This window comes from Ochotona princeps, chromosome 29 (assembly GCF_030435755.1).
Source record: "Ochotona princeps isolate mOchPri1 chromosome 29, mOchPri1.hap1, whole genome shotgun sequence".
NCBI lineage: Eukaryota > Metazoa > Chordata > Mammalia > Lagomorpha > Ochotonidae > Ochotona > Ochotona princeps.
The window spans coordinates 6,755,100-6,778,797 of record NC_080860.1 but is presented as its reverse complement, the minus strand read 5'-3'; the positions used below and the strand labels follow the sequence as shown (position 1 = coordinate 6,778,797).

At 47.7% G+C, this 23,698-nt stretch overlaps 1 protein-coding gene across 7 annotated transcripts in view; it reads left to right on the top strand.

Annotated features, from left to right (window-relative positions):
• The window catches only part of TBX5 (T-box transcription factor 5), an 83,190-nt gene extending 60,504 nt beyond the window's left edge, over positions 1–22,686 (top strand). For 4 of the 7 annotated variants that reach the window (XM_058656834.1, XM_058656831.1, XM_058656833.1 and 1 more), the window contains 2 exons: positions 12,554–12,780; positions 21,223–22,686. In XM_058656834.1, the coding sequence (XP_058512817.1) occupies positions 12,554–12,780; positions 21,223–21,800 (805 nt within the window). In that variant the 3' untranslated portion in view covers positions 21,801–22,686. The remainder of the gene's footprint in view (positions 1–12,553; positions 12,781–21,222) is intronic. The other 3 variants (XM_058656836.1, XM_058656835.1, XM_004595278.2) reach the window with 3 other exon arrangements.
• The last annotated feature ends 1,012 nt before the right edge of the window (positions 22,687–23,698 follow it).

Below are 23,698 nucleotides of genomic sequence, written 5' to 3'. Positions count from 1 at the left end.
ATGTCACAAGGGCAACCATTGAACCTATGACTTCATGGATGTCATTGCTTAGAAGGAAGTTGATTTTTTATGAAACAAGGGGGAGAGAGAAACAAAAGGAGAAGGAAAAGGGAGTTAGTTTAAGGTTAATTGAAGGGGAGCATAAAGAAAATAGTACGACTGGTGTCCAGATTTGGTGAATGTAGTCAAGATAATATACAAATAACAGACATTTGAGAAATATGCATGAAAGCTTAGTTTGCAAAGAAATAGTTGGGGCTCCCTGGCTGCTGGAAATGGTTTATTCCTGGTTTGTCGTAGAATGTTTCTTTCTCTGAACTTTTTTGCTTTTGCTATTGAAAATACTGTTTTATCGGAGAATAGCCAATTTCCTAACAACTTCCCAGACTAAGACATTTAGGATAAAAATATTTATTTTATTGGAAAGGCAGATATACCAAGAGGAGAGACAAGAGAAAGATCTTTTGTCCATTGTTTCACTCCCCAAGTGGCCACACAGCCAGAGCTGAGTCTATCCAAAGCCAGCAGCCAGGAGCTTCTTTTGGGTCTCCCATGCAGGTGCAGGGTTCCAAGGCTTTGGGCCGCCCTCGACTGCTTTCCCAGGCTACAGGCAGGGAGCGGGAAGGGGAGTGGAGCAGCCAGGACATGAACTGACATATATGGGATCCTGGACGCATATATGGACATGAACACATACATGGGATCCTGGTGCATACAAGGCAAGGACTTAAGCCACTAGGCTACCATGCCGGGCACCATCCAAACCTTTAAATCCAGGCCAGCCAAAGTGGGACTGTGAGGTACTTCAGCTCTCACTGCAGTGCCTTCTCAGCTTAGTAAGGAGACAAGAAGAGGCCATTAACCTCAGTCCTCTCATAACCAATCGTGCAGGCAGCCAGTTCCCCCCAAACTCAGCCACCATGAATGCTCTATGCATATCACCTGCAGTGAAAATAACAGGCCTGGTAGGTGGCCTGTGGGTTTCGTGTGAAGGGAGAAGCACCAGGAGGCACTTCTGTTTGGCTCGTGATTTGTGGGTCAGGAATTTGGGAGGACCCACTTGGCAGTTGCTGGGACTGTAGGCAGTAGGAAGGTCAAGGCTGGATGCCCAGGATGGCCTTCTCACATGATGCAGCATGGGCCAGCTGGCTCGCTGCATGTGATCCGTGTAGTGCTGTGTCTTCAGGTACACTTAGGGGACCCTTGTGCCTACCCAGTGGTGAAAGCCAGGTGTGGTTTGCTGACTCACCTCGGGAGTCACTTTCTCTGCATCCTGTTGGCTGAACGCGACTCCCTAGGGCGTGTCCAGAGTCAAAGGATCTCTCCTTTGTCCAGACATGAGCTGGTACATTCCAAAGCTGCCCAGCAGGTGCAGAAGCACACGGCACAGCATCTGGGCTGGAACGATGCTCCATCACTGCTGTTGGGTGTTGAGACGTGGTCTGGGTTCTGGTAAGCCAAACGCCAACGGACCTGCCCAGGGTCACACGGCTGGTTCAGGTGGGACCTGGGATGTAGATGATGGAGGAGATCCCTTTCCCATAATCTCAGGCTGCAGCTTGCCTTCTGTCAGCTGCAGAACACTAACAAGCAGTAGCACGGAGCTTCCACTTTGCATTCTTCCTTGTTCTCACACACCACGTGGCTTGAGCAAGGATCCCACAGGCCGAGGATTCCTTATCTGAAGCGCTTGGGAGCAGAAAGTGTTTCAGATTTCAAAGTTTTGGGGGTTTTTGGATGATCAGCTTATGCTTATTTCCTCTACACCTTAGGCACACAGCTTGAAGGGAATTTTACTCCCTATTTTTAAAAATGTTGTACAGGAAACAAGTTTCATGCTTAAAGGCAGGTTGGCAATTTCCCACCAGTGTTGTCAAGTTGGTGGTCCAAAAGCTTTGGATTTCAGAGCATTTCCCACTGTGGATTTTGGCATTGGAGGTGCTCAGACATGTAATTTCTACAGCATTTTGAGGAGGCTGGCCGAATGTGACCGGGTCACGCTTGTTGACCTAGGTGACCTCAGAGAGGGAAGGAAGTTGCCTGTTCTTCCTGCAGCTGGTGTGCGGAGGAAGTTGGTTTGCCTGGATCCCGAACTACCCAGCCACAGAGTAAGGTGGGGGGCATTGGAGCCATGGTGGCTTGGCTGGACCAGAGCTTACCTATGACACAGTCCTGATGCCCAAACTCCAGAAGATTCCATACACCTTCGCTGGAAACCAACCATCTCGCCTGTCTCTCGGGGTACCTGCCCACACATCCCCTCCCCTTTCTTCTTCTCCCCTTGCTTCTTAATATGGGTGGAAGACTCATTTTGCAAACCCACTTAGAGCAAGAAGCCCTATAGAAAAAAAATCCCAATAAATGAAAAGGGCAACTTTTCAAAGTACTTCAGGAATTCATGGGTCTGAGACTCCTAAAAGGATAAAACTCCCTCCTTCCTGAATTGCAATTCATTCTCAGCTCCTGACCACAGATGCTCATTTTTCAACCCTGAAGCAGAGTGTCTCCCTCTCTGTGCTTGTGGTTGAAGAGAATTCTCAGGCCTGGTGAGTGGGAAGCGATTCACCAGACCACTTCTGGGGATGGCGTGAGCTGCATCCATCACTCTAGGGCTCAGCCTGGCTCCAGGGAGGCCAGTGTTTAGGGCCAGCAGGAGGCTGGCTGAGCCGGCATATGCAGAGAAACTGTGATGTTGAGTTGGTCTGAAGAAGTACCTCTCTAGTCATGGTTGTTCATCAAGCCCACAGATGCCCAGGACAGCCCTTCTCGTTCAACTGTAGCGTTAGCTGCAATCCTGTCTTCCCATGTCCACCTCACAGCGTGACCAGCAGCTCCCTTGTTCACATCATGCCACCTGTCTTTACTAAGGAAGAAGCGTTGTACAGAGTTAAGATGTACACCTGAGTGTTTAGGAACGTGTCCATCTGGTGACATGCACCTTACAATGAAACCTGTTAGTATAGTGGGTGCCTCATCTTATCCTGCAATTTCTCTCTGTTGAGAACATGTGAGAGCCGCCCTCCTAGCCAATTTCAGGCACCTGGTGCAGGGTTACTGATTGTGTTTGCATGACTCATTCATCTTGCAGAAATGAAACTTTGAACCTCTTGCCTAACTGCTCCACTCCCTCTCCTTCACAACCCTTGCCAACAACTTTTCTACTCTCTACCACTGAGTTCGACGATTTTCAGTTTTACATGCCAGCGAAGTGAGGCAGGCTTGGTCTTTCTGTGTCTGGCTTCACATCCTTCAGATTCATTCAAGTTGTTTCAATTGACAGAATTTCTTTTGTTTCATTGATTTTTTTCCAAATGTTTTATTCATTTACTTTATTTGAAAGACACACATACAATCTCTCTCTCTCTCTCTCTCTCTCTCTCTCTCTCTCTCTCTCTCACACACACACACACACACACAGATTTCTTATCTGCTAGTTTGTTCTCCCAGAAGCCTGCAGTAATGGTCTGGGCCAGGAGAAAACCAGGAGCCAGAAACTTAAACCAGGTCTCCCATGTGAGTGGCCGGGACCCATGTACTTGAGCTGTCAACCTACTGCCTCCTAGGGTGCACATTGGCAAGAAGCTGGAATTAGAAGTGAAGCTGGAACATGAACCCAGGTGGTTCAAGTGGCATCTTAACCATTGTGCCCAACCCCTGCTCCCAGAGCTGAGCCGATCTGAGGCCAGAAGCCAGGATCTTCTTCCAGGTGTCCCATGAGGGTGCAGGGTCCCAAGGCTTTGGGCTGTCCTTGACTGCTTTCCCAGGTCACAAGCAGGGAGCTGGATGGGAAGTGGGGCTGCTGGTATTAGAACCGGCACCCATATGGGATCCCAGTATGTTCAAGGCGAGGACTTTAGCTGCTGGGCCACAACGCTGGGGCCAACCTGTCGCTTTTTGACAAATACACAACCTTGTGCTCCTGTCCAAACATAGGACATAACCCCGCCCCCTGAAAATTCCCTCCTCCCCCTTTTCTAGTCACTGCCTGACTCCTCCTTCCCCTCAGACAGCTTTTGTTCATTATAGGTATTGAATTTTCTTTTTCAAAATTTCTTTTACTTCTTTGAAAGTCTGTGGGGGAGAGGTTAGGAGAGGGAGAATGAGAGAAAGAGAAAGAGAGAGAGAGAGAGAGAGAGAGAGAGAGAGAGATTGCATCTACTGTTTCACTTCCCACATTCTTACAGCAGCTGGGTCTGGTTGAAGCCAAAGCCCAGAGCCCCAACGCAGGGTCCCAAGGCTTTGGGCCGTCCTCCACTGCTTTCCCAGGCCACAAGCAGGCAGCTGAATGGGAAGCAGAGTTGCCAGAACACAAACCAGCAGCCATATGGGGTCCCAGGGCATGCAAGGCAAGGACTTTAGCTGCTAGGCTATCATGTTGGGCCCAAGATTTATTTTATTTTTATTGGAAATTCTGATATACAGAGAGGAAGAGAGACAGAAAGGAAGCTCTTCCCTCCATTGTCTCACTCCCCAAGTGGCCGCAATCGCTGGAGCTAAACCCATCCAAAGTTAGGAGCCAGGAGTTTCCTCTGGGTCTCCCACATAGGTGCAGGGTTTCAAGGCTTTGGGCCATCTTCAACTGCTTTCCCAGGCTGCAAGCAGGGAGCTGGATGGGAAACAGGGACACCAGGACACGAACAGTGCCCACATGAGATCCCTTGCATGTGAAGACTTTTAGCCCCTAGGCTACTGTGTAGCTCCTGTTTTTATGATTAATTTTTAATTGAAAGACAGATTTTATTTAAAGAGTAGGAGAGACAGAGAGATAGAGGTCTTTCATCTACTGGTTCATTGCCCAAATGGCCTCAGTGACCGGAGCTGAGGCAATCAGTAGCTGGGATCCAGGAGCCTCTTCCTGGCTTCTGACATGGGTATGATGTCCCAAGGCTTGGGGCCATCCTCTGTTGCTTTTGTGGGCCATAAGTGAATAACTGCATGGGAAATTGGGCATCTGGGGCATGAACCGGTACCCGCATGGGATGCTGGCACCAGCAGGTAGAAGATTAGCTGCTCTACCACCGCAGACTTGTGGCTTTTGTGCAAGACACCTTCAGTGTACACTAAGCCTATCCTTGCATTGTGTCGCTTTACAACCTCAGGACATATCCCAGGTATGAGATTGAAGCTTGGAGAAGGAAAGAGACTAGACTGCCAGTGGCCAAGTTCATGGCAGGGTACTGACGTAGGACTCATTCAATCAGCCCAACTGAGTCTGAAACTGAAACTACACCCTACAAGGCATTACCTGTAGATTTAGCAAGGGGCCCCAAAGCAAAGCTGTACCAAACGATGGGTGCTCAGGGTCATTGAGAAAGGTGTCATTGTGTTCCTTGGCCCCTCTCCAATCACACAACACCCATGGAATCAATGCTGGGAAATTTATATAGCCTCCTTGTTCTCCCTAGCGAGATAATACCATGGTTTTGTGCAGCTTGCTGGTGTGGTGTGAAATAAGTAATAAAATGATTAGAAAGTGCTTTGTAGACCCGATAGAGTGTGCGATTATTTATTTGCACTGGACTACATCCCATGTGGGGCATGCCCTCCAAGGCTCCCACTGTGTCCACCCAGGGTTAGATTAGAATAACTTCCCCTAGCGTATTAGAAGGTTAATAAATCAGGAACGCTCCCTAGGGGTTGGTGTGGCCACTTTGTAGATTTTAATTTGTAGATTAAAGCGCTAGTGAGGAGAGGAATTTGCTCCACACGAGCTGGATTTTCCAGTCCCTGGCTTTGCCCCAGTGCACCACTCTCCTTGTTGGGAAACGACCGCCAGGAATTGAATAAGCATCACCAGGGGAAAACAAAAGCAAACACTAAATGCCAGCACTCCAGCGCGCCTGCCACCTGCTCCTGTGAAAAGGCCGATTGAGTGGGTTGTGGTGGAAAAACGTTCTCAGGGGGGTTGCTGCTTGGCTGGCCGTGGGCTGAGGGTGCGGCCGGGCCCTGGATGTCAATATTCCCTTGTAACGTTTTACAACCAGACCTGTCAACAATGGCGTCCTTCACGGCACTCGCTCACGTGGAACCAAACAGGAGAAGGGGGCCAGGCTGGGGAGGAGCTGCTGGGCAGGCACCAAACCTCACGGAAAAGGTAGGCTGTTTTAGGATCCTGGCTTGTGCCTGATGAACTGGTCTGTGCAGCATGTAGTAGTAGGATGTGACATTGCAAGACTAAAGGTTGTGTGAGCTTGAGGCTTTGCCGGTAGATGGCTACATTGCTTGGTTCTGGCCAGTCTTGACCTCTGTCACCCATATGCTGTTTTGCATAATAGGCTGGCTGTCTTGGTGTGCAGGCAGTCACCTCCCCATTATCAAGTATACATTGGTCGGCAACAGCTTTGGAATAGGAATGACCTGGGGCAAAGCCAAGCTTTACTTCTTCTGAGCTGTGTGATCTAGGACAATATACTTAATCCCTCTTGTGCTTGCATCTTCTTACCTCTGAAGTAATTCTGATCCTGTGCATAAAGTGAATTTCTTTCCATAATCAAACAAGGGGAGGTGTTTGAGTCCACCGATTATGTGTCTGAACATAACGGATCCTGAGATGGTGAAGGATCCTGAGGGATAATGATGGAGCAGGAGGAGGCCGCAAGAGATCAGGAAGAAGAGGAGGAGGATGCGTAGCATGCCGACGAACAGCCAGCTGTCTGTTGCTATTGCACCGGTCCCTTGCGTTCTCTCATGCTCTGGCTCTGTCCCTCATGCTTGGCAGCTGTAGAGACCAATCCTTGCGTGGCTCCTCCCAGCGACTTTGGAGGTTTGTGTAAGGCGGACACTGATCAGATTCCTTTGACTGGTGCATCGAGGCACCCAGTGAAAACTGCTCCAGTGTGGCTTGGTTCTGATACTTCTCCACTTTGTCTCAGTTCTTGCAGTGCTGATTGAGAACTTCCTTCACCTGTTAACTCCCATGTCTAAACACCTGTTCGAGGGGCTTGGGGCCATGGCATTTTAGCACTAACAGAGATGTCCTTGATGGATGGTGGGGGCAATGTTTCCAGCTCTGTGGAAGGAAGCCTACGCTGTGGGGGACCAGTAGTCATCGAGCTCATGCAGCCTTCCCACTTCTGGGAGTGTCAGTAATCAAAAGCAGGATTTGGCCTTCCAGGGAGTAATTTTGCAATTTGGCAGTGCTAGAATGGAGAATTCCAGAGTCCATTGATAGGTTCTGTTGTAAATTTCCACAGCCAACATTTTTTGGGGGGGAGGGTTATTTTCTTTAATTAAAAAGAAAGAAAACACCCATCTCATTAAAAAAATGTAAAACCTAAAAGGAGTTTGCCCCTTTCCTATTGGAGCTATGAAGCCCAGTGGGCCACCTAGCAGATCTAAAGGGGCTGGAGAGCAGGATGTGACAGCTTGGGCTAATGTTTTATTATTATTCTATTTCTTCTTCTCCTTTTTCCATTACATGGCTGGAGCCACAAAGCCAGAGCCATAAAGCTAATTTCATTCCTTTTAGCCTCCCAGCCCAAGGGGGAAGATTCTCACTGGTCTGGCTGCTGAGGATGGCTCCAGCTTTGGCTCTGAGATGACACATGCCACAGGGTAGCCTGGCTAGGGGATCCCTGGGTATTATGAGGGCATCTGAAACTTCATGGAAACTTGGCAGGTGCCCTGTGTCCCCTTTCTAGCCACTCTGACATGCTCTGACAAGACAGACAAAGGCAAGAGCACAGGGTGGAGATGGTTACACCCAGGAGGGGTGGGAGATATGGGAAGGGAGACTTGAGCCTTCAGTTCTTCCTTCTTGTATTTGAAAAAAAAAATCCAAGGAAGCGAGTAGGGGACTCTAGAGAAGCGTTTAGGGGATCAGGAGTTCAGGTTGTATATTTTTTCAGCTCTGTGACCTTGGGCAACTGGCGCAATCTCCCTGGGACTCCATGTCCATGTCTATGAAATGGGGACAAAAGAATACCCACCTTGCAGGGGTACAGGCAAGGATGAAATGGGCCATTAAGACATCCTTCGACATGTGTCACATGTAGCTCTTTCTGTGCGGACATTTCCAGTGTGCTTTGCTCCAATTTTAATGACTCCATTTTTATTTCATTTCATTATAGGGACTCTAACTTATACCACAAACTTGTAATTTTTTGGATGTTTCAGATGCGTACAGGTTTTGGCCTTCTAAAACATTATTGGCCTGAAAATGATCTAAAAATGTAATGAAAACTGGATGGTTCTGAGTCAGGGCAAAAATTGCAACTGGCTCCTTTTTGGGACTTTCTGAGATGTTTCCCTCTCACCTGATGGATGCAGCAGCTGCATGACTTTTCAGAGCAATGTGGTGAAAGTGATGACGTGGAATGCACAGGTTTTAGGGAAGATAGTTATGCCAAAATGTAGGTACCTTATAAAGGATTTATTTACTTGAAAAGGAGAGAGAGAGATCAAATAAAAATAGTGTGCATAAAGGAGCTTCCATCCACTGGTTCCCTCCCTAAATACGTGCAATAGCTAGGGATGGGTTAGCCTGAAGCCAAGAGCCAGGAGCTCCAGACGGGTCTCCCACATGGGTGGAAGGAACCCAAGTACTTGAGCCATCACCTCCTGCTTCTTGGGTATATTAGCAAGAAGCTAACTTGAAAGTGAAGGCAAGACTCTGACTCAGGCATTCTGTTATATAGGCAGCACAAATGGCAGTTTATTTCTTGTAGATTTATTTTTTATTGGAAAGACAGATTCTACAGAGAGAGAAGGAGAAACAGAGAGGTCTTCCATCTGCCAGTTCACGTCCCAAATGGCTGCAATGGCCAGAGCTGAACTGGTCCGAAGCTGCAAGTTGGGAGCTTCTTCATGTTTCTCATGTGAGTGCGGGGCCCAAGGATTTGCTCCATTTTCCACTGCTTTCCAAAGGCCCATGAGCAGGGAGCTAGATCAAAAGTAAAGCAGCTGGGACATGAACTGGTGCCCACATGGGATGCCAACACTACAGATGGAGGATTAGGCTATGGCAGTTTAACCTGATGTATCACAAAATTTATCTTTTAAAATAATTTATTTGAATGCCAGAGAATGAGAAACACAGAAACAGAGACAGGCAGGGGGACAGAAAGAACTCTTCCATCTGCTGGTTTACTTCCCCAGTTCCTGTAACAGCTGGGGCTGGGCCGGACTGAAGCAAGGACACAAGCATTCATTCCAGGTCTTCCGCACACGTGGCAGGGACTTACTACATGAGTACTTGTACCGTTACCTGTTGTGCCTTCTTTCCCCTCATCCACCCGAGCACATACACATGAGCAAGGAGCTGGAATGGAGAGTGACGTGGAGATTCAAACCCAGGCACTCAGGTATGGGGTCAGCATCTCATATAGGTGCCAGTTCTAGTCCCAGCTGTTCCATTTCTGATCTAGCCCCCTGCTAATGGCTGGAGAAAGTGTCACAGGCCAGTTCAAGCCTTTGGATCCCTGAACCCATGTGGGAGATTTGAAGAAGCTGCAGGATCTTGACTTTGGACTGGCAATACATGTGCTTTATAAATGCCCCGCTCAAGGTCCCCTCCCAGCCCTGCGTGGGTATAGGATATTAACAGCTGAATCTGTTTTCCTCCTGTACATGTGGGTATTTCCATTAACTCCTATCTTTTCATTTTATCAATTAAAATGGTTTCATGGATGCATAATATTTATACATATTTATGGGATATCATTTGATGTATTCTAAAATACCTAGAAGAGCCCAAGGGTTTCATTTGCTTCTTAAAAAAGAAATGTGTGCATGCATTTTATTCAAAAAGCAGAAACAGAATGGTAGAGAGAGCTCTTCCACCTGTCGCTTCATTCCCTATATGCCTGTGACACCTGGAGCTGGACCAGATCGAACCTGGGGGCTAGGATTCACTTCAGGTCTCCCATGTGGGAGGGGGGGGACCCCAGGTTTTGAGCCATGATTCTCTGTTGTCTCCCAGGGGCACATTAGCAGGAAGCTGGAATAAGCAGAGCTGGGACTTGAACTAGGCATTCTGATAGTGGATGTGGGCATCCCCAGTGGTATCTTGACTGCTGGGCCGGATGCCTGACTCCCGCTGTCTGTTTTGTCTCTGGACTGCTCCTCCACTCACATCCTTTACTGTTGCCTCATACAACCCACCCTCCACCACCCCGTGTGTTTCCTCTGGGGTTCTTGGTACTGAATGACACCCCCACTCCCCCAGAGGAGGCTGCTGTTGAGTCTGTATGTTGGAAACCGTGCCTCAAGCCTGGGCATGGCCAATGGGAGAGCCGAAGGTCAGAGAAGGCAGAAGACTGTCCGTGAGAGTTGGGGGTTCCATATGGTGTGATGTGGCTGTATTCTTACTGTGTTCAGAGCCCATGATGTTTTCTCTCTTCCTTCTCCCTCCCCTTACTGTCTTTTTTTCCCATCCTTTCCTCCCTCCACTCTCCTAGATTGACAGTCATCACCAAGGTTACCATTTGTTATGCGCTTGCCATGTGCCGGATCTTTTCCAAATCTCATCCATGATTTTGTCCTCACAACAGTCCTTTGGCCTGAAGATGCATATGATCCCTGTGGTGGTGTGGGTAAGTTCAGGACATCACAGCTCAGCAGAGAACAGGCGCTGGCACAGGCATTCAGATTAAGGTAGCCCAGAGCACACCTGAACATTCTGGGTGGCTGGCTGCCTTTCAGTACTAATTGTGGACAAAGACTTCTGCCCTGATGTAAGAGTTTCTTCTTAAAAGTTCACAATCATCACGGCCTTTGGGGGCTATGGTGCACCATTCATTTCAGAGCAAGTAAAACATTGATTCAGGCTTCTTCCACATTCCTTTCAGTCTGTAGGCTTGGAGTGTCTTCTGTTTGTGAGATACATCCTAGGTTACTGTAGACTGTAGTCCCCCCACTACACCATTAGCACTGATTTATTTGATCCCAGTCCAATTTGACACCTGTTATCTGGCTCCTTACATCCCAACTGTCTCTCCCAGGGCCGAGTGATCACCATTCTGTGCATACTATGTTCACACTGAGGTGTTGTCTAGGTTTTTTTGTTTGTTTGTTGTTTGCTTTTTTTTGGCTTCCACACATGAGTGTGTATAGGTTATTGCTTTTAATATGATGTCCTCCAGTTCCACCCATTCTGCTACAGAAGGCAGGCTACAGATGGCAGGCTTTTATTTTTTATGGCTGAATAATATTCCACTGTATTTAAACCACCTTTTCTTTGTCCTTTCCATCTGATGATGGACACCGTGGTTGATTCCATTTCTTGGGTGTTACAAACAGTGTCAGCCTTGGCTTAAGGGTGGATATCTGAGGGTGAAGTGTGACAGCCAGTCATCTGATCTGACTTTTTGTTTTCTTTAAGATTTATTTATTCATTTGAAAATCAGAATTACACACACACACACACACACACACACATATAAAAAGAAACAGGTATTCCATCTACTGATTCACTTCCCAGATGGCTACAAGAGCCAGAGCTGGGACAGGCCAAAATCAAGAGGCAGGAGCATCATTCTCATCTCCCTTGTGGCCATCAGGCACCAAGCACTCGGCCATCATCTCCTACCTTCCCAAGCACATTTGCAGGAAGCTGGGTCAGTGGCAGCAGAGCCAGGCTTGAGCCACGAGGAGGAGAAAGAGGAGGTGTTCTGGTATGGGACATGGGCGTCCTGAGTGGTGTCTTAGCCACTGTGCCACTATGCCTGCCCTGAGGGATTGTGCGTGAGTGAGTGCCAGGATGGGGTCTCAGCTTACTAAGCCCATGCAAGGGGCAGCGGGAGCAAGGTTGCGGTGTATGTTTAGAGACTCAAGATCTCCCCTTGGTTTTGGCGTATGCCTTGAGATCTTTCTGTCTACATTGCACCTTGAGATCCCTGTGGACCCATGGAGCTGTCGAGAAGCTGAGAACCCTCCAGTTGTTTCCCTCGCCTTCAACCTCTTCTGGTAATTTAGGTACTTTCCAGTAATGTGGTCACCTCCTCCTGCCTTTTCTGGCCCATACCCATCTTGTGGTAAACTAGTGATCGTCTGTAATAAACAACTCCAGGATGCAGGTGAGTTACATATGTGGTGGTGGGCTACACAGTGCCACCTGGCAAAGTACATGGCAGTTGTACTGATTGGCTAGGCTTATAACATGTAATATGTGTTTATATCCAATAGAAGAATTGTTACTACCCTGGACCCGCCCTGTATAAGCTTGTGCTTAACTTCTAATAAATGGACAAGTTCACCATAACTGTCTCTGGTGCTTCTTTATTGAGAATGCTGTCGCTGCGCCACATTACCTGGGTGGGTGGTCCATGGCTGAGACCCTCCATAAGGAATTCTTAACCCAGGGGAGCTCATTTCCCTTTCTGCCCATGTTTAGAAACCTTCATTAACTTACTCACCTGACTGTAAGCCAGGAGACGTTGGTGCCTAGATGGACATCTACAGCATGTGATCTCCAAGAGTGGAACTGCATTTCTTTGCTCATCACTGACCACCCCCCATTGGCTTCTCATTCTGTGACTTCGCTGATAGATTTTATGACCATGGTTCAGCTCTCCAGGGTACTAATAAACACTATTTCCCATCTTCTCTCTTTCAGTAAAGAGTATCCCGTGGTTCCCAGGAGCACAGTGAGACAAAAGGTAGCCTCCAACCACAGCCCTTTCAGCAGTGAGCCTCGGGCTCTGTCCACCTCCTCCAATTTGGGGTCCCAGTACCAGTGTGAGAACGGTGTCTCCGGCCCCTCACAGGATCTTCTGCCTCCGCCCAACCCGTACCCCCTGCCCCAGGAGCACAGCCAGATCTATCACTGCACCAAGAGGAAAGGTGAGTGACACAGCCTCCTCACCAACCTCTTCCTCCCTTCCTGGCGGTGGCCCGTTGTGCACGGCAACATCTGTTGATGTGTCAGCAGCACAGACACAAGTTTCCACCATGCAGGTAAAGCTGAAGGTGCCCTTGACTCCTTTGTGTTGGTTCTAGCCCGTTTCTCAGAGGACATGTTATCTGAATTGGGCAGGACTTTGGAACAACTTGGGTGAATCCTGCTTTTGCCATTTGGAAACTTGAGGACAGAGCCAACTCACTAGCCTCGTGTTTTAAACAAACTGTGGATTTGTGGTCACAGCAGGACTTTTCTTCTAGGCTTGGCACGAAGTCGTGGAACTACGGGCGTCACATATGGGCTCAGGGCTGACTCAGTGAGTGGCAACTGTTTTACTCTAAAGGGCTTTGAAGTTAACACTAGAGGGATCAGTGCATTGCCTTTGGAAGTCTGGTGCCTAGTGCCTGAATCTTAGGAAAAAATAACAAACCAGCTTGCTCACAAGAACCATTGGCAGCATTCTTGGGGCCCCCCAAAGGAAGCAGCCGAGTTTGACATGCACCCACCTGTCTTACTTTCTGAAAAGCTGTCCTTGATCTGAGCATGGGCCTGAGGAACTGACCCCAGTGAGGCCTGACTTCCAAACTTACCTGAAGTCTATCCAAGCTCCCTGGTTCTTGAAGGCCTGAACAATATCAGCCCAACAGACCCCCCTGGCCTGACTCCCAGCACGTCCGCTGCCGGATGGGCTGGAGACCAGATGCTTGCAAACGTGTCGGCCTCCCGGCTCAGGCAAGAGGTTCAGGGCATCACATGGAGTGCAGGTCCCAGCACAGACTGTCTGTTTCATGTTGTAGTTCTTCGCTTCCACCCAGGCCTTTCCAACAAGGCCATTTACTTGGTGCTTTTCTTAACCCAGTCTATACACAGAGAAACTGAGGCTCACAAAGCATTTTTTATTTTTTTCTTATAAGAAAATGTTCCCATAGTTGTTGAGAGTGGAATTCAAATTCACATTTGCTGTTCCACAGATGCTATAGCCAGCATTTCTGAAGCCACCACTCAATTCTGCTTTTCTTCTCAGCTACACGTTCAAAATTTCACCTCCAACTGGAAAGGTGCTTTGGAGACCAGGTCATTCAGGCAGATGAAGAGCCCACCAGGTTTGAATTAGGGAGTTCTGTCGATTAAATTAATACCAGACCAAAAGCAGGGAAGGAAGAAGTTAAAAAAAAATCAAGGCACTTTTAAAAAAAGGCTTAATATTTAGAATAGCATCCTTATAAATGCATTCTGGAAGGGTGTAAGGGAAGGCTCCCAATGGGAGGTTTGGGTCAACTTCTTGGACCATATGGGTAGTTGAGTTTCACAGATCATCACATGGCCCTCAAGTGAACTTCACATCAACTTGGGGTGGCCTCTGGTGGAGCAGGAGTTGGAGGCTGGGTCATTTCAGGAAGAAGAAGCCAATGCTCTGTAGCTGTGTTGTATGGACACATTACTGCCCCTTTGCGGGTGTTGCGACCTTGTGTTCAAAGTGGGGACAGCAATGACACCTGCTTCCTAGGAATGAGATGGTAGGAAATTAGATGATAACATCTGAGGTATTCCTGGAACAGTGTTGGCAGAGGTGAGAACTGGGTGACCGCTATAGCTTTCTTGTGGATCACACCTGGTTGCAAACAAGCCAAGTGTTACCCTAACGATTGTATATATGATTGCTGTGATAGAGTTGTGATTGAATGCTATCAAGGAAATGGGCAAAGAGTGCCAACAACTACCATATTAGAGTACTGTCGATGGAGGAAGAATGGAAGCTGGGATCTGGTGATAGAAGGAGTTGGCTAGGAGGAAGGGGAGATGAGTGGGTATCAAGCATAGAGAGAAGGATGACATGACGCCCTTGGGTAAGCCAGCAGCTGTCTCCTTTCCAGAGAGCAAACAAAAGGCCAGGATTCAAGAGCCTGAGCACGAGGAAGGTGGTGGGAAAGGAAGCCAAAGACAACAGCAGGGCTAGGGCTGGCATCAACCCTTTGCACACCATTTCAATCAAGACTTCAGATTTTTCTCTCACACTAACAGACAATCTTGGAGGGGCTTATGCCCTGAAGTCACTGTTACAGGAGGGGACAAGGACTGACACCAGTGACCTCTAGAGAGGCCGAGGTGTGATGAGAAGCTGGAGACGGGGGTTGAGCCAGGACTTAGTGACTGATAGAAGATAACAAGGTGAAAAATGGCCCCTTTCTCACGGGTTCGGAAACCAAAGCGTGGGGAGGTTGGGTGCTTGCTCAGAAGTCATCCACCCAGTCATCTTAGGGCAGCCTAAGATATGCCAAGCTAAGGCCTGTGAACTCGGGGTGCATGGGATGTGCACCCTGCAGAAGTCCCTTTCCCTTTGCAGAACTCTCTGTCCTTCTCATCTCTCTCTCCACCCCTTCAAGGGGGTTCCTCAGTGACAAGGAGCATTCCAGCTGAGCTCTGTCTGTCTTGCCTGGGAGACAGCATATGGCAATTCATCATCAGTCTCCACACTGCAGAGTGATAAGGAATCGGCCAGGTTTCCTTCCAGTTTGGGATTCTCGTTAAGTGATAACTCCATGGGTGGTTTTCCCTGCTGGCCCCTGCCTGCCCTGCTATCTGACTTCCCCTCATTGTCTGTCTGCTTTCCAAGCAGCCCTCAGGCAGGCCCAGTGAAATGTCAAAGGGCCGGGCAGGCCACGGGGGCTCCCTTGTGTTTGGACCTGGCTGTCTCCAAACTATCTCTCCCAATGGATTGAGCCAAAAAAGCTGGGAAGGTCTTTTATCAATGCCACTCAATCAAACCTAGGACTCCAGGGCCTGGGAGAGCACTTGTCTGCCTTTCTTATCCCCTCCCACCCAGACTGTCACTCTCTTCCCATCAGAAACCAAATGCAACACAAAGATTGTAGCAGTACCCTTTGCTGAATCCAAAGGGAAGCTAAAGATTGAATAGAGTTGGGATTGGATATTGTGAAGGGTTTTGCAGGATGCATTTTCTTGGTGGTCGTGGTGGTGTGTGTGTGTGTGTGAGAGAGAGACAGAGAGACAGAGAGAGAGACAGAGAGACAGAGAGAGAGACAGAGAGACAGAGAGACAAAGAAAGAATATCTTCCGTTTGCTGGCTGCTTTCCCAAATGCTCATTATAGGGCTGGAGCCCAGGATCTAGAAGTCTTTCTTAGTCTCCATGTGGGTGGCAGGGACCCTGTTGTTTGTGTCAGCACTGCTGCCTCCCAAGATACGCATTGGCAGGAAGCTGGATCAGAAGCCAAGGATCCAGGCAACTCTGCACTCTTTTTTTTTTAAGATCTATTTATTTTTTTTAATTGGAAAGTCAGATATAGAGAGAGGAGGAGAGACAGAGAGGATCATTAGATCTTTCGTCTAATGATTCATTCCCCCAAGTGGCCGCAACGGTTGGAGCTGAGTCGATCTGAAGCCAGGAGTCAGGAGTTTCTTCCAGGTTTTCCACATGGGTGCAGGGTCCCCAAGACTTTGGGCTGTCCTTGACTGCTTTCCCAGGCTGCAAGCACAGAGCTGGATGAGAAGCTGGGCCACAGGGATTGGAACGGGTGCCCATATGGGATCCCAGCATGTGCAAGGCGAGGACTTTTAGCCACTACTCTGTACTCTTGTTATGGGATGTGGGCATGCCAAGTGGGGTCTTAACTACTGTGGCAAACATTCTTCCCTCTGTCTTTTTTTTTTTTAAAGCAGGCTCACACCCTTTCCTTCCCTGGATCTGCCACTCCTACTTTGCAGGGGACAAACAGAGCACTAGGAGCCTGAGCTTTAGTCAGATTACGTGGTCGACCAGAGGTAGATGTGGGATGGAGTCATCATATGAATACTCATTGTTGTGTCATGCTCATTGTGTTTGGGGCTGAGCACACACTAAAGAGTAAGGGCTGCTTACACCAGGCAAGCTGGAGATTTAGCCTGTTGAAAGATTTCATGGTTGCAGAGTGACTAAGTGAGCTTAGAGGCTAAATCCTTTGGTTCCTAGTTTAGCAGCTTCTCAGAGTCCCTAAGAATCTGGACAGGTGTAGCAACACATGCATACACATGTATATACACACACACACATACACACACGCACACACACACAGATGAGTCCACCCGTTCTTCCACCTGTCCATCCATCCATATTGGCTAAGCCATGTTGGGTACAAATAGAGGAAGAACTGTGTTTTGTGAGAGGCCTCAGTTCTGTTCCCACTTTGACCTGCTGAAGGTCACTCAGCCAGGTAAAGGCCTGTGGCCACTCTGGGTTTCAGAGTGTGTGTGTGTGTGTGTGTGTGTGTAATCTGCACTGGGTTTTCATCTGAACCAACTCCTAGCCAAAGAAAACGACCCATTTGGGAGTTGTGACAATATTTGCTCAATAGGATTAGTGATTTGCAAGCTGCTCTGTGAGCTTTCCAGCTCTGGAACCCACCCAAATACCTTCAAGTATTGGATGACCTTCAGAGAGCCATCTGTTCAGGCTTCCGAAACAGAACAGAGATAGAGAAGGGGGTGGAAGAGAAGAGAAGGACTGGGTGATTTGGACAATGAACATTTGAATCAAGAGGTAGGACTCATTAAAATCTATAGGGTTGTGGGTCTTTTTTGGTAGATTCTATTAACATTTTCTACACAGATGATCATTGGACTAAGGGATTTTTAAAAGCTCTGTGCTGATTTTATGGGTAAGGAAGATAGAAATTAGATTGCAGAGAGCATTATTTCAGTTGAATCTCACAGCAATTTAGGTATTATCCCATTTATCATCAGGAACTAAGATTACAGGATTGGGATTCATTTATGATCTCATAGCCAGTGAGCCCCAGAGCCCCAGTTCTATGCCTTCTGAGTCTGTGTCCTGAACTCATTACTCGTCACCATATCCAGTATCAAAATTCAGAAAAATCCCAGGGACCAGGGTTTCACAGTGCTACCTGTCCCTGAATGGGTCACCAGAGCCAAGGAGAGGGTCACTTATCCAAGAGCCACCACTGGGGTCAGGATCGTCAGAATGGGCTCGACAACTCTTAGCACACGATTATGACTCAAGTCAGCAAGAGACAGACACTGGACTGCTGCCCATTCACCAGCCAGGGAAGCTGGGCACGACTTGGCTGCAGACAATCCTTCTGGGGAAACAGTTATTAGACTCCCAGTAACAAGAAAGGAACCAAACCATAACCAAAATAAACAGGGAGGTTAGGTTCAGAACGTATGTCATGACTGACCTGCGATTTGGATCCCCGCTTTGGAATTTCTTTACAATGTGATAAGATCTAGAGAATCTGAGACCTGCTTTCATTACCAAGCCAGCGCTGAGTTTTTCTTAGGGCTCTGCATTAGATCTTTGGGGTATTAAAGACTGGAATGTATAATTTTACGATTTTCCAAAATGTGTTCCGGCCCTTTCCCTATTATTCTCCTTTTTACTTGTAACCAATTTGGAAGGGGATCAGAAAGTGGGGAATGGTTAGCTTGCCTTGTTTTTCTTTTTTTTTTCTCTTGCCAAGGGTACCCTGCAGCTGTACTTTCTATTATTGAAAAGGGGAACGCCCCGGTTAAATAAAAATCCCAAAGGTTATGATTCCAGCAACAATGGAAACATTCAGATTTATGGATCTGGCAGGGGAGGTGGAGTAGGAGGAAGAATGAGAGAGAAGGAACCAAGAGAGGAGGTGGCAGGGACAAAAACAAGTCCAGTGTAGTGACGGTTTTGAGACTCCAAAAGTATGCCCAGTCGAAAGGAGAATAATGTGGTTGCGTGATCATCTGGAGGGCTTCAAGCATCTGGATGGCTGGCATGCTGCAGATAGAACACCTGGAAGAGCGACTGCATGTTTCACTTTTATTTTATTATTATTATTTTTTTGTACAACATTTTGGGAGTCCTATGGGTCCCAGATGTGTTCCAGAAAGAGTGTAGCTAAAAATAAACATGCTGGCTATGTTACATGGGTAGAACCTTAACATAAATGTACTTTGGAGAAAGTTTTGACTTACCCATGGGTGTCCCGTGGACAAAGATGCGAATAGAGGTGTTTGGTGGAACCTAAGCCCAACGTACACCATCGGGGCTGTAGAGTGGCTGTAGAGGCAGTCCAGGACAAAGGATGTGCCATTCTAGAGTGCCTTTCTCATGTTCCAGGCAGCATGCAGTGGGACCTCAGGTGCAGCACAGGATCCTATCCAACCGTCCACTCCTTACCTACAGTGCCCACCCCAGTCTCTGGCACTTAGAAGGGGCTGAGTAAAGCCCTATTGGGGGACAGGGGTGGGGACATCAAACCTGAGAAATCCACAGAACTGAAAGCAGGATGAAACTGGAAATCACATCGGATTTCAGCCTCCGCTCCTTCCCAGCTGTGTGACCTTGGGCAAGTCACTCTGTGGGTTTCCATTTTTGCCTCTATAGAAGAGAAATGAGAGCAGATACTTTGAGGTTTTGCAATGGACAAGATTGGAATAAGGTTCCTTAGCAGGTACACTATATGTAATAGCTCTTTATCATTTCTTACTTATAACTTATCCTAGTGCTCTGCCCTCATGGCCCTTGGCCAGCACAGCAGTTTGCATGGATACCGCTGTTGTTTCATCTTTCTTGCTAACCACCCTAAAGGCAAGACACCATTTCTCATCATTGATTGATTAGGAAAAGATTGGGAGAGGAGTCAAGAAAGTCATCCGTATGGAGGGTAGGATGCCAGCTAAGGAATGAATCCATGTTCAGGTTTACACCTTAGTGAGTATTTCTAACTAGTGCCTCCTCTGAGGGAAACAGCTGGAAGGCGTTGTTGCAGATTAGATCTGTCATGAGATGGATGGGTGGTGTTAGCCTTGAAGTAAGAGCTGCTCTTGAGAATGATGATTGGGAGGTCTGCATGTGCGGTCTTTAGTTCTTAGCTCTCCTAGGAAATAAGTGTGATGCTACTTCAAAACCTTCATGGAAGATGGCATTTAAAAGAGGTTTGTTTTAGTACAAAAATATTTTTAAAATCATGCACATAAGGGGGTCTTGCCTATTGTGAAAATACCATGCAAGCCCAAATCCAAACATAAACTTCTTCAGCTGGAGTCTGAGTTTTAGGGCATCCTTGAACTGCTTACAGTGGCGTGCAGGACTTGAAGTGCATGTGCAGCTTTCACAGTGTGCTCTCGAGGAGGCAGCCTGACAATTTTGTTAGTTCTCAGCGGGGCCAATGGCTCTGAAGTGGTTAAAGTAGGTCTTCCTTCAGGGACAGAACTGCTTGGCATTAGAAAATCACCAGTGCACAGAGCAGGGACGTGACTGGCTCTGTCAGGAGACAGCAGCACATCATCAACAAATGCTGACTGGGTACCTGTTAGCAGTTGGTGCTAGGAAAGGATTTGGGGGTTCATTTAAAGCTCCATCCACCTGGCCATCCATCTATCCATTTGTCTATCCATCAACGTATTTGTGCATTCATGAACTGTACAAATGTTTCTCTCTTCTCCATGGAGCGGACATTGAAGAGCAAGGTCTTTATGGTTGGACTATTTGGACTCTAACTCTGGCTGCAGCAGTTAGAGCCCGGGAGGGCTTCTCAACCTCTGTGTGCTTCTTTTAATTTCATCTATGAATGAGGGCAGTGGTGGAACTCACCTCATCGGATTGTTATGAGGATCAAGTGGGTTAGTTTATGGCAAATGTTGACAACAGCGCTATGTGAAGTCAACACTGTTTTTACTGTGATTGTTGATGCTGTTATTTTGGTTAATTATTAGGTATGTACCAGGTTCAGGATCTACAGTGATGTCTAAGACAGAATTCAGGGAATTTGCCTACATGGAAGATGATAGTCACAGCTATTTATGGAGTGTTTCCTTGTGCCAGGCTTTGGACGGAATGCTTACTACAGATTTCCATATTTCATCCTCATGGTGTGGGGACACCTTTATTACCCTTTCCATTTGCACTTCAAAATTATTTATTTATTTATTAAGGCTTGGAGGGCTGGGTGTGGCAGACAGAAAAAGCGAGATGTGTCTAGTGGTTCAGTGCCCAGGTGCCTAGCGTAGCAATGTGAGTTTCTCAAGTGGCGACAGGGACTCATGTCCTTCTGTCCATCTGCCTCTCTGTCCATGCTACTGCCAGAATGTACAGTGGCAGGAGTCTGGAACTGGAAGTGGACCCAGGACATGGATTCTCAGATATGAGATATGAGTATCCCAAGGGACCTCTTCACTGTTGCCTCCCAGTTCCCTTCCATAGATGAAGACGCTCAGCATAGAATGGTCCTGTGGCTCAAGATCTTAACCATCACAGCCCTCCTGTTTTTATCAAACAGGGCTTGTAGCTAACAGTCTGCCTGACTTAGTTCTTCAGTGCCTTGGCCAGCCTGCCCTGACCTCTGGCGTGGTGGTCCTGACCTCATTGGTGTCCCTTCTTTTGTCTTAGCAGATGAAGAGTGTTCCACCACAGACCATCCATATAAAAAACCCTACATGGAGACCTCTCCCAGTGATGAGGACCCTTTTTACCGCCCCAGCTACCCTCAGCAGCAGGGCCTGAGCGCCTCCTACAGGACAGAGTCCGCCCAGCGGCAGGCCTGCATGTACGCCAGCTCTGCACCCCCTAGTGAGCCGGTGCCCAACTTGGAGGATATCAGCTGCAACACATGGCCCAGCATGCCCTCCTACAGCAGCTGCACGGTCACCACTGTGCAGCCCATGGACCGGTTGCCCTACCAGCACTTCTCCGCCCACTTCACCTCGGGGCCCCTGGTCCCTCGGCTAGCTGGCATGGCCAACCACGGTTCTGCACAGCTTGGAGAGGGAATGTTTCAGCACCAGACCTCTGTGGCCCACCAACCTGTGGTCAGGCAGTGTGGGCCCCAGACTGGCCTGCAGTCCCCAGGCAGTCTGCAGCCCCCCGAGTTCCTCTACTCTCACGGCGTGCCTAGGACCCTGTCCCCACACCAGTACCACTCTGTGCATGGAGTTGGTATGGTGCCAGAGTGGAGTGAGAACAGCTAAAGTGGAACCTGCATCACCATAGACACCTACCAGAGAGAGAGAAAGAGAAAGAAAAAGAGACAGAAGGAGAGAAACAGTGACAAAGAGAACTCCGTGGACAAGAGACTTCGTGTGCCCCCAAGACCACCTCTGCCCTTTAGGCTGTTGGACGTGGATCCAATCTGTTGCTCAAAACCACGGTTTGAACCATGTAACTTCATTGCTTTGTCTTCAAACTCAACAAGCAAATGAGATTGGATGAATCCTCCACCCACAGTGCACTCTTCCTGGGCCACCACTTACCAGCCAGGCCCAGATGCCCTCCTGGTGGCCTCCTGAGGGATCCAAACACTTTGTCTCATCAAGGGTCTCTTAGTGCATAGTTGAAGCTTCCATGTCTTGGCATTGATGTTGACTTTGTTATATAATAAATCATAATATATTTTTTTCTTTCCATTTTCTTGATGGGACCCAGTCCCTTACTGGGGAGCGCGGGGAGGGGAGGTCTTGAGGCAAGTAGGTTTCCAAATCTGTACTTGTGGGGTTCCCCTTGGTGATTGCCACCCCTCTCCCAAGAGCACCTACCTCTGCTGGGGGATGTTTCTGGAAAGGCCCCTCGCTGCCTGTTCCTCCCGTCCTGCACTCCACATCACCATGGCGCCCAGTTTTGTCCCCTCTGTTAGAGTCTGGATAACAAGGGGTTGCATCTGGTGTCCTATCTTAGCCGGCCCTATGGCTTCGGGTCTTTCCAGCTGTCTGTTGCTCCAGCGTGGCCTATAGCTTCCTGTCCGGAAAGCTTGCTTGGAACAACATAAAAGGCCCTGCTGTACATGTAGGGCCAGACTGTGATAAGTGGGGAGCAAGCTCTGTTGCTGACAAGGGCTGTGAAAAAAAAAGTCAAAACAAATATTCTTCCTGATAAAAACAAAAACAAAAACAAAGCCAGCTCCAAGCTTCCAATCTTCCACTGCCAATGACCCAGTGGGATGCAAACCCAAATCCACAGTTGCTGGAGAAAAGGCAAGACCTACCTGCTCACCGTGGATTTCTCTCCGAAGAAGTCACGCCAATACGATGCCAATGAGGACTATGCTTATCGAAAGCAGAAAACAGTATTAAAAAAAAAAAAGAAAAAAGCGTGTAAGTAAAACATTATTGTAGGATTCTTCAGATGTAATATTTTACTGGTACTATTTATTTATAAATAGGAATTCTAATTAAGTAATAATGTGGAATGCAATCCAGCATGGGAGCTGGCCAAGAGCTCTTTAATTTTATTGATACTCAAAACCAAGTTTGTGTTTTTCTTTCTTCCTTCTGAATGTGCTTTGCTTTTTTGATTATTAAAAAAAAAATTAACTGACCCTAAAAAGAGAACAGGGTAATATGTGAGGCCGAGTCTGTCCACGTACGTGTGAGTGTGAGTATGTTTGTTCGTGAGTGTCCTTACACGATTATGTCCTTTTATGTTGCTAAGGGGCGGGTGGGGGGAGGGACAGTATTAAGTACTTGTTCCTTATATTTGTGTGCCAATTAATGCCTAATAAAAACCATGTGCTGAAAAAAGTCCAAGGGACCTAAATGCCCTCTTTTTCCCCCTGCTCTTTCTGCTGACAGAAGGGTGAGGATGTTAGGTGGAGAAAAAAAGAACTGCCAGTGTTTAACCTTACGTAGCTTCCTCCCACTCAACTCAGGGCTCTGCAGGCTCCATTGCACTTGAAAGTGATGGAGCCCAATACAAGTGGCCTCCATGTCTGTGAGCCCTGCATCCACAGGTTCAACCAACCGTAGACCAAATTTACATATGTAAATTTGTACATACACACACACACACACATATATATATATATATATATATATATATATATATATATATATACAAGGATATACACAGACATGAATTTGCACCTGTACTGAAC